General features: G+C 41.0%; 1 protein-coding gene across 3 annotated transcripts; it reads left to right on the top strand.

Annotated features, from left to right (window-relative positions):
- The first annotated feature begins 1,984 nt into the window (after nt 1–1,984).
- Nucleotides 1,985–9,504, top strand: rasl11a (RAS-like, family 11, member A). Of its 3 annotated transcripts, XM_083993251.1 has the most exons (8): nt 1,985–2,551; nt 4,407–4,463; nt 4,577–4,659; nt 6,771–6,811; nt 6,895–7,024; nt 7,252–7,327; nt 7,817–7,893; nt 8,774–9,504. In XM_083993251.1, exons 1-8 carry the CDS (start codon nt 2,392–2,394, stop codon nt 8,918–8,920), a joined length of 771 nt encoding a protein of 256 aa, XP_083849377.1. In that variant the 5' UTR covers nt 1,985–2,391; the 3' UTR covers nt 8,921–9,504. The 3 variants fall into 3 exon arrangements, with proteins under 3 accessions (XP_083849377.1, XP_083849376.1, XP_083849378.1); XM_083993250.1 differs by lacking the exon at nt 8,774–9,504 and having other exon boundaries at nt 7,817–8,301; XM_083993252.1 differs by lacking the exons at nt 1,985–2,551; nt 8,774–9,504 and adding an exon at nt 2,590–4,327 and having other exon boundaries at nt 7,817–8,301.
- Nucleotides 9,505–11,188: the final 1,684 nt, after the last annotated feature.

Here is an 11,188-nt window from a genome sequence, read left to right as displayed (position 1 = left end):
TTGCGTTATTTATGTTTTTTTTTTTTTTTTTTTTTTTACAAAATGCTCAAATATGTCAAATTACTTAGACGCTCGCCCCCTAACCCCCTAACCATAACCCTAACCTCCCGTTTAACTAACCAACTCACAGCCTAGTGAGTTACCACTCCAAAAACAGGCAGTACACTGAGTGAGTTGGTTAGGCCTACAGATAAACAGCTTTTTTTCTGACTAGTTGATCTGCTCAAACATATAGCATAGCCTACACCTTAACAGGTGTATTATTTTGTGACAGGATTTCTGTCATTTCTTGAGTCAAGTAACGGCACATTTAATTGTCAACAACAGTGATAGTGTTATAACGGGGAAACAGTAACTTTTTTGATTACTCATTACTGAAAAAAGTAGCGCCGTTACACCATTATTAGCCTACCATCACTGGATTTTTATAATATAAAACTTATAACACTGGAATATTTCAAGCACATTTCAATAGCAGTAAGCTATAAATAACCCTGTGAGGAGCTGTATCCTACTCCTCTAGCCTGAATCTTCACAATTTTACACAATCTTAATGTTTATTAGGCTATCAAAATTGTTTTGTTGTCAACAAAATGAAATTTGAATGATTTAATTAATAAATTTTTATTTATTTCCTATTTATTTTTAGTTTCAAACCAGTAACAACAAATCATGACAAGATATTTTCTTGTGCCACGCCAAAAGTTTTACTTTGAAGATACAATAGTTTGACTTCCGGTATCACTCGGTATATTTGGATCTGACTTCCCGTAGCTTCCTGTCGTCCAGCCTGGAAGTCGCACGGGAGCGTGTGTTAGTTTGATTCTCACTCAGGCGTCGAATTGGCGGGCGGTGTTAAGTGTTACTACGACCTATTCCGCTTTGAGATTTGAGAGTCATTTCCAATTTCACACAATAAGCCAAAACGAGTGATCCATGAAATTGAGTCGGTCTATTAGGCTACTGCTGGGTTTAGGCAATAGGAGGATTCACCAGAGAGAAAGATCTGCTCCAGATTGAACAAACAAACACCACCTGGAAAGAGGACATTAGCCAAACAATTAATTATCATCAGTCTTCAGATAGCAAACATTTAATTGTCATCAAGCCACTGTAGTATTACAGTATAAGTACAAGTATTTTTATATTGTCTGAAGTTATTCTTGGATCTTTTTTTATTATAGCTAACTCTAACTTGGGTAGAAAAATAAAAACACTAATGGAGGGTCAAAGGAATAAGAAAGTAGGCTATGGTGTTTTTATATGAAATTCAAAGCATTCAGGATTTATAGAGTTTTCAATTTTCACCTCAAAATGTTTTACTTTTAAATCAAATGAAAATGAAATTGACCAATATGAGGTCACTGTTGTGTGACTTTTGAGTTGAGCTTTAGAGATGGGCCTACTTAAAGTTACTGGCCTGGCCCAACCAAGGCCTGGGGTCAGGTGGAAGCAGTGGCAGCCAGACTGGGGCAGAATATCTAAAGTCTACTACTTCCAACAATTTATAATTTTGACTCTAAAGTCCAACGCCGTGATTCATCAGCATTTCAACAATGACTAAAAAAGGTCACAATTTCAACTTAAAACTAAAAGTCACTAGGCTACCTTTAATTTTTAATCAGTGTGTGGGCTTCCATATGTTAAAATTGATGCTTATAGTTTTCTTTCCTCTGCTTTATAGACATTTTAAATTGGAAAAAAAATTTTTTTTTGAAAAATGTACAGCCACATGTTGGTCAATTTCTTTAATATGCCAGTTGACAATCTTAAACTTTAGTGATCTTGTTGGATCAGAGGAGGCTGAGGATGAACAAATCCAGTCTGGAAAGAGGATCCCACTTCAGACTATAGTCTCATATTCAAGGAGGGGATGGTTCATAGTCTGCATCCTCCCTCCCTCCCTCCCTGCATCTTTCCCTCCCTCCCTCCCTGTCTGTTTGCGCTCTGTCCACAATCAGTTTCATCTGTCCTCCTCAGTGCGTGCGGACCGGGGCAGGCCACCTCTCCTCTCCTCTCCACCAACAGTCAGTCAAACAGCTGCAGGATAAAAACTTTCCCAGGAAAAAAAACAACAACTTTGCACTGGATACTTGGGTTTTTTACAATACTGGATCTTAAGAGGAGAAACCACTTTATTTTCCTGCAGTGTCTTTAAAACGCAACAGAAGCAGCTGTAGATTGAACAGAGTGAACACCCGGATACACCAGGAGATCCAGGATAATCAAACCATGGGAACGCCGGAGTGAGCACTCCTCTTCGGGGCGGAGGAGGTCTGCTGCTGCCGCTGCTGCTGCTGTCGGTGCTGGGGGGTCGGTGGGTTGGTGGGTTGGTGGGTTTTTGTTTTCCCAGGCGGAGCAGGGCTGATCCCGGGGGCAGAGGGGAGCTAAATGCGGCTGACTGGCGACCCTGCACCGGGAACCATGAACAGCAGCGGGTCTGGTAGTAACTTTCTGCTGGTCCCCATACCGGAGTATCCCCTGCTGGACTGTGTGCCCAACAAGACGGTGAAGATCGTGGTGCTGGGGGCGAGCAACGTCGGGAAAACCGGTATGAAGAAGACACATCTACATTTTTAACTGTGCAACTCCTAAATGAATGGAGGAAGTTTTTTTAATGTAGGCTTTTAATGGTGACTTTGATTTCCTGCATCTCAATATGATAATCACTCATCATATTATTGTGAGAATATCTATGCGATTTATTTGCATGATTCAAACAGAAATACTGATGGAAGCTGAAAGTAAAATAGTAAAAATGATGGAGATGAATTATCCATCCTGAACAGCAGGGGGCGACAATTCGCACTTTACTTTATTTAGCAGATAAAATCTTAAAATTTCATAAAGCTTATTATAGTTTTGCATTTTTCTTATATTGAGCTAATTAGAATATCCATGAAAGTCTTCATACTTTATGAAATAGTTATAGTTTTCTGTGTGAAATCTTATTTTGAAAAGTAACTAATGTCAAATTAAATCTACCCCACATTTATATTTCTCTATAAAGTGGGTAATCTCTGAAGTGTAGCCTACTCACTCACATCACAGTAGATGATGCAACCAGATTAGTTGTTTTTCACCTCTAAATATAACCCACAGTAGGCTATGATCTAATTTTATTTTGAAAAGAAGAGAAGCCACTGTGCAAAGATGGCACACACACATAAAACTGTAATAGAAAGACAGAGGTAGTAATTAAGTACTATTGGCATGACCTAGAAAAACAACAACAACAAATATTCAACAGAGTCGAAGAAAGATGAAGAAAACAAAAGTTAATGTCGATGTTTGAGTGTTTATGTGACAGAACATGACGCCAAAAAAAAAAGGGAAGACGTCCAGGAGATGAGGTATAACAGTGGCTGCCATAGACTAAACAGTGTGTGTGACTCTGTCTCTATACAAGTGGCTAATTTGTCAGTCTGGTGCTAAGTGAGGGATTTATAATTCATAATAAACACCGAGGGAGTTATTTAAGTGTCAGTGTCTGAATTACCAACAGTCTGACAGTGTGTTTTGTTTTGTTTTTTAAGATCAGTTATGACTGTAAGAGCACAGGCATCTACCAGCAGGCAGGGAAGAGGGAAGGGGCTAATTACAGTCATTATGTCATCAAGTTGCATTATGGTACTTGTAAGATCACTGTAGTTTGAATGAACCAATAGACTCCATCATTTATTTACTTATATGAACTCATATCCTTACATGTTTCTTTATATATTCTGATATATAGGTCTATAAGGACATATGGATATTTGCATATGCATACATTTGACTTTATTTTGATCTTTATCTGAATAATCCACTTAATAATCTCTATTCTTTGAAGGAGCCACTGAAACTCAACCTAAGTACCTGATTGCTTATTTTCCAGCTTCATAAATCACCGATGTCCTCTCTAAAGTCACAGATTTTACTGAAACTAATGGGCGATTCTGCATGAAACTGGGCAGAGAACAGTCTGTGAGACTCGTGCCCAGAAGTTAAATAACAGCGATAGATGAGGCAATCGTTTATCAGTAAAAGATGACGAATGTAGGGTTGCGCCATCAGATTCTCAGTATTGATGGATCATTTTCCCTGTTCAGAGTCCTGGCCTGTTTGTTCAGCTCGTGTTTTTGCTGTAAAAGTCCAAAAAATCAAACAAGGCCGGGGAAAAGGGAAATTCCAGTCAACAACAGTTGCTTGGAGCAAATATTTCAGTATAGAGGTCAGATTTTATATCACACGAGCTGCAGTACGCCTCGATCTCGTTCTCTCTAAACAGTCCCTGAGATGACACTGATTATTTACAGAAATGTGATCTCGTTACTCCTCCGCTGTGGTATTTCCTCCCACTTTGTTGTGACACATTTGAAACTCCTCTGATTCAGACTCCTTGATCTTGTTTTTTTGTTTTTCAGCTCTGATCGTCAGGTTTCTGACCAAGAGGTTCATTGGGGATTATGAAGCAAACACAGGTGAGTTTATCTCTCTTCTCTCTTAGACAAACCCCAATACTGATCTCTCCCTCTTTCATTCACCTGTTGACTCATTCACACGTCCACCTGTCTCTCTCTTTCGGTCTCCGTAGGGGCGCTCTACTCCAGAAAGGTCACGCTGGATGGGGAGGAAGTGTCACTTCAGATCCAGGATACACCCTGCGTCGCTCTCCAGGTAACTCATGGAAACGCAGCGACAGAAGGCCGTGCTTCCATCCCAGAGGTTTCAAGGGCTGCATGAAATAGAAATGACAGATGGAAGCAGCAACAGCAGCTTGAAAAGACTATAAATGTGCAATCGTAATAGAATAGGCTATACATTGACATCTCATGAGGATCTTTATGATACTGCAACTGAAGCCTAAAATCTGCAGATATGGAGAAACTTGATACCTCCAGGGTCATGGTGTTAACTTCCGTGTGAAGTTAATAAGGCTCCAAACAAGCCAAGTGCGGTGCTTTAATACTTCTTAATCCTTTCAAAGGGTTTTTCATCTCCAATCTAGGCTGAGTGCTATGGGAAACAGTTAGTAATACTGAGTTTCCAGTTTGTTTTTTCACTCTCTGGCTCTGCAGGAGCACAGGTTTGCTCTGGAGTGAAGAGATAGCTGCTTTCAACCATAGCTGTTTAGCATGCTGCAGCTTAAAGCAGAAGTGAGTGATATATTTGTGTTAATATAAGTCTTAAATAGTTATATCTTCCGACAGCAATCACTTACATAGAGTGTTTGGACTGAAACACGGGTCTCTCAGTCCCTCTGCTCTGCTCTGAGCCGAAGAGAAAACATTTATCGTATCCTACAGTTTTTATCCAATGAGGAGAGAGAACGGCATGCAGGGCTGTGTGTGCAGCCAAGGGACGCCGTGAATCTGGTGACGTAGGGACGACGACTGTTATGGTGCGTTCAAGGAAACTCGTATTTTTCCGACCGTGAAGTGGTACCAGTTCGATCTGGTACGAGTTCACCGGTCGGAAGTTACGAGTGGCCGTTATAGTGACTTTCACCGGTAAAACAGGTCGGAAAAACACGAGTGGGTTGCCTGGAACGCTACAAAGTCGTAAGTTGTGACTTGAAGCTGTAATTTACGATTTCAAAAGCCTGCCTGGAACGCAGCATTAGCGAAAACGACCGGATCACTCACTTCTGCTTTAAGTTAATGTATTCATGTTTTTATCTGGCTTGTAAAAGCTTAAATATTGGATATTTTTGTCTGAGAGCAGATGTAAATAATTATGTTTGCCAATTAGCTACATTCGCTACCATAGCTAGTTTTGATACGATGGCATTTAGGCTACTGGCTTCATGTAGGTGGAGCTGTTGCACACGACAGCGCTAGATCGAATGACACCTTTAAATTGTCATATTTGTATTTAAATCAAAAATATTTATTTGTTGTTTTTGGCTTTGGGCTTGTTTACTTTCCCGTTGCTGTGACCACGCCACATTTCAGACTTTTTGGGGTTGTTGTTTGCAACAGTTAGCCTAACCCTAGAGAGTTGGAGTTTAGGTCAATATTAAAATGATAAATGGACCTTGAACCAATGAACCATGAACTTGTATTCAAATGTACTATTTTCCATTTTTTGACCAATTGCTGGACTTTGCATTTACATTGGGTGACAAAATATGAAATGTGCATCTTTAACTGATGAGGTGGGTGAAAAAGTTCAAGAAGCAGAGGCTATGTCACCACTGGTTTATGGCTACAAGCTGAAACAAAACCCTGAGAAGCAGTCGAAAAACCTTCCCCCTTTCTTTTTTTTTATCTCGAAACAATGTCAGGAATGTATTTGAAGTAAGAGGAAGTGACCTTAGAGAACATCTCCTCGCTCATCATGATGAGCGTAATGGGTGCAACGTGCCACACGGCTCACCCTGCCCGACGTCGGCAGTCTGTTTACCAAACCAGGCCTCGGAGCTGCTCATTTCCTTACGCTGAGGGGAGATAACTTGAGGAGGTCCATCCTGGCAGGATGGAGGAGGAGGAGGAGGATGATGATGATGATGATGGTGACCGGCTTTCAGAGATTAGAAGAAATTAATTGGTGTTCAAGAGGCCGAGAAAGAGGTGGAGAAGTTGTTAGGTTGTTAAAAACTGCAAGCTGGACAGATCTCCGTTTTAAAATGAGACTCTGGACTCAGAAAAGTGTAACATTTGAACATTGTTGACAGGAAATATGAGGGGAAAGAGCTGCTCAACTTGATGTTTCCTTGTTCCTGAACTGATAAGTGGGTGTCAGTCTTAGCTCTGATCTCACTCTTACTGTTCATCTTTGTTTTTCAGGATGATGCGGAGGGCCTGTACTGCCAGGAGCAGATCAACAGGTCAGGCTTCAACCAGAATTATCTGAATATTAATCGATCAATAATATCTGGTGATAACTGTGTTGTTATAACTGGACTTGCAGGTCGATCTACTGGGCGGACGGCTACGTGCTGGTTTTCTCCATCACAGACCACAACAGCTACCGAACCATCCAGCCGCTCTACCAACACGTCAGACGCATCCACCCCTCTGGAAACATTCCTGTTATACTGGTCAGTCTTTTGGGGTTTTATTTATTTAGTTAATTCGAAATATTTGATGATTAGCTCTTCTTTAAACGTCCGTATTATCCAGATGAATTGCATCAGTGTTTAGCATGCAGCGTCCAGGTCTGGTTAACTAACTCTCTTCTTCCTGGGACAGACAATAGCCGTAACCTACTAACCCTAATCCCTATTGTGTAATCTCTACTATAATGATAATCTGTAATCTCATGCAGGTTGGCAACAAGAGCGACCTGCTCCGGGCCCGACAAGTGCCTGCAGACGAAGGCGAGACGTTAGCAGCCTCGTTAGGTGGGTTTCTCTCCTCTTCATCCTCTTCATCCTCCTATTACTTGATGTGAAATGAGACCGGACTGAACCAAAGACTCGATTTAGGAATTTGGAGCTGTTTTTTTTTGTTAAATGTCCCAAAAACTACTGAATGAATCGGCACCATATTACAAAATGAACAATCATGGTACCCAGAAGATGAACCATGATTACTTCCATCTATTTCCTTACTTGTCTTTTACCACCACCTGCACAGTTTTCACTTCTCCCAATGAATCAACTGGCACAAGATTTACATCCATATCCCAATAAAAATTATTTCAATCCACTCGCGAGTTTGAGGGTCAGCCATCAGTCTCGTTCCTACATCACTTATCAAGTGAATCAACAATGTGAAACGTTTTTGTGTGTCTAACCTATATATGCTGCGTGCTGCATAATGAATGAGGAATGCTGCTGGGAGTTATCAGGAAGATAAGTCTCTGATCTGAGTGTCGGCTGTGCTCACAGGAGGAGTTTACTTCGAGGCCTCGGCCAGAGAGAACCACGAGGGAGTCCACACCGCCTTCCTACATCTCTGTCAGGAGGTGGGACTTTTATTTCTTAATAATATTTATAGAAAGATACCAGGATGCTGTGTACAAACTTCAGGGATTTTCATTTCCTGTGGGATCTGTGGTTACAGGACATTTCCCACTGATGCCCAGAGTCACCAACTAATACAAACATACCACAAAGAGATACCGGCCCGTAATAGACTGTTCTGTGTATTTGTTTTTCTCTCTGGAGTTATAGGTCATTTCGCCCAGAGGCCCAGTACATATGAGTGTGTTTGAGTCGTCTGTTTCCTTTCTGGTACTTTAAAGAGCAGGTTCTCTGAAACGTTGTTGTGTTCAGTTTAATGTCCACATTTTAAGGCCCTTCATTTTTCTTTTATTACCACAGCTTTTGTTGTGATTCAATGGTTGTGTGAAATTCCAGTTGGTTTAATAAAAAGTAGCCTAGCTATCAAACCAGCTGGAATCGTCATTAGCTCTTTGGAGCATTTTAGCATCTTTTAGCCCACAGTTTTGGTTTTCGGGCTCAATACTCAGCTGCTGTCACATTAAACCTCTAATGTGCACAACTTTTACAGCAGACAAACATAGGTAGCGGATAGCATAGTGGAGCCGTTAGAAGCTTAACAGCCATGTATTTGTATTAGGAGATGGTGGAGACCAAAACGTAGCAAAAAGTAAAGTTACTATTGCTTATATTATTCAGATCAAAACCTATTTCTGGGTATTTTCTAACCCACATTCACTATAGCAACTTTCGTTTTGTCAAGAAATAATTTAATGCAGCTTTTAAACCCTTTGATTCTGTAGCATTAAAAAGAAAGACCTTGCTTTTGTTTTCCTCAACTATATTTGACTTTTTCCGAGGTCACTTTGATCACTGACCTTTCTCTCTCTCTTTCTTCTCCAGGTGATCCGAGCGCTGGGTGGAGGTAACGGGGAGAAGAGGAGAGGAGGCCTCCACCTGGCCAGACCCAAATCTCCCAACATGCAGGAGCTGAAGAGGAGGTTCAGGCAGGTCCTCTCCTCCAAGGTCAAGTCAGCCACCACTCTTTGATCACAGGATGGGACCCCCAACCTCCCCCTTCCTCAAAAACAGAAAAAAAAGATACAAATGACGGCAATAAAGAGCTTCCTTGGAAAATAAAAGTTGTGGTTGGAGAAACATGACAAGAGGACCTCAAAGGGCAGAAGTAATCGTCCTCAGATGGACGGATAAAGACAAAAAGCTTCCTGGCAGCTGAGCTCTTCTCTCTCTCTCTCTCTCTCTCTGCTTTGGACAAGAGTCAAACGCGGTCAACGCGACCTCTTCCCAGGCTCGAGTGCCATCAGGATGCTGCTCCAAGTGGACATGGTCATAGACTGTTACACAAACAGCGTGGGTTGTGTCGGGGGACCTGGAGTTTTCACCATGACGGACGCTGAATGTGTCGACAAAGTCAAAGAAAAGCAGATGTTACTCGTCACGTCAAGTCCGAACATTTCCTTTTTCATTTACGTTGGTTTTAAAAACTGTTTTTAACTTTCTTTACGGAGCTAAATGATTTATTTTTTTGTATAATTCAGGTTCATTCAGTCGTGTGAAACTGTGGACGCCATATCTCAACTTTGCTGATACCAAATAAATGAAACTAAAGTCTCCGACTTCGCTGTTGCAGTTTTGAATCAGAAAGTCTGAAACAAAACAGGAAACGACCCCGAGATGCAAGAGTTCAGGGCCATACAGCGAGACGAATGCTGACATATGACAGCAGGAAATGAAGGGGGGTTCGAATCTTGATATATATGGAAGACTATTGCTGCCATAATTACATTATTGAATATCTAATTTTACTAAATATGTAATAAATATATTACAGACTGTTTAATAAAACCGCCTAAATTAAACTTAAATTACAAATTTTCTACACTGTCATTTGGCAGTAGCAAAAATTGCGACATAATTCAAATTTATATATTCACATTCAAATTCCAGCTAAAATTTTTATTTTCATGTTTTGAAGTCATATTGTCTGACAGTTTGAAAATAAAGTTTCAGTCTGTTTCATTATCACTGTGCCAGGATCATACTCAGAAATGAAATATGTTATGATAATATTGGCGGCCACAGTCTTCCGTACGATTCGGCTACTCCGTGTGTTTTCAGCTGCTGTAAACACTGGAGACAGTTCATGTTTTCCTAAAGTAACAGAGAGTGACATCAGATTTTGTTGTGTCACCGAAAACTTCGTTACAAAGTGGCGACGAGACGGGACGCCAAAGCTCTGTCCAATAAACAATGTGTTGGAGAGTCCATGTGGCTCTCATTTACAGGCCCCGGCTCGCTCGTGACCGTGAAGCTTTTTCCACTATAGCTCAAACCCCCGAGACTCCAAACTGAGAATATTTCATTGTATTGTTTTAAACAAAGGTTTTAGTGTTGTGTTGGGTTGAGTTAGTGCTGCTCCACGGGCTTTTTCTGTTCCCAACAAGAGACACAGCTTTTTTCCTCAGAGGCAACGTGTTGAGTTTGTATCATAGCAGAGCTGATGTAGATATAAGATATAGTCTGAGTGTGTGTGTGTGTGTGTGTGTGTGTTTTGTGCTGTTCTCATGACCTCTCTTCTCATCGACACACACACAAAATTCCCAGTAAAGACAAATTCCTCAGCATCTGGAATTTCTTTCTTGGTCACTGAACCACCACTCTAACCCTTCTACACACACACACACACACACACACACACACTGCTGACCCCATCTCGTGACCTTCTGCCCTTTGACCTTCTGAAAGCAGCAGGGCTCCATCAGAGTCTGGAAAAAAAAAAAAAAAGATGAGATGAAGCCAGCCGACTCGCTCGCTGCTGTGTATCGAGATGAAAATCCTGTGATGGTCTTTGACAAATGCCAAGACAAAAATAACGTGCACATGAAAGAGTGTGTGTGTTTGTGTGAGTGTGTGCGTCAGTTAGTGAAAGAGAGAGAGACAGACAGACAGAGAGAAAGAGAAGTTCTCATAATTTTCAGCTACTTTAAGTCCAATTTCCTCTTGTGTTTTCTTTAGAGACCCTAACTTTGCTTCACACACACACACACACACACACGTTCCTAAAGACTTCTTTCCTGTGTGCCACTGGAACAAGTGCTTCTACTTTATTTAAAAGAGCGAGGAATTCCTCCCTTTTTTCCCCTGGAGCTGGCAATAGCGTAACTTGCTTTAAATGAGAGTTTATTTGATAGATGAAGAGTTAATGTGACATTTATGAGGCTGGATTTAGAAAACTGAGCCTCTACTACATGTTCCCTTTTTCGGTATGGACTTAAGGAAGCCTAAGTGAACTTCTGG

Source organism: Trachurus trachurus (genome assembly GCF_905171665.1).
Source record: "Trachurus trachurus genome assembly, chromosome: 18".
Taxonomy (NCBI): domain Eukaryota; kingdom Metazoa; phylum Chordata; class Actinopteri; order Carangiformes; family Carangidae; genus Trachurus; species Trachurus trachurus.
This window is presented reverse-complemented; position numbering and strand designations above follow the sequence as displayed.

Excerpts from the sequence above, each read along its gene's own strand:
- rasl11a (XM_083993250.1), top strand. The coding sequence starts at position 2,392 with ATGCGGCTGACTGGCGACCCTGCACCGGGAACCATGAACAGCAGCGGG. Across the intron at positions 6,812-6,894 it reads TGCCAGGAGCAGATCAACAG|GTCGATCTACTGGGCGGACG; the intron begins GTCAGGCTTCAA and ends CTGGACTTGCAG. Across the intron at positions 7,025-7,251 it reads GAAACATTCCTGTTATACTG|GTTGGCAACAAGAGCGACCT; the intron begins GTCAGTCTTTTG and ends AATCTCATGCAG.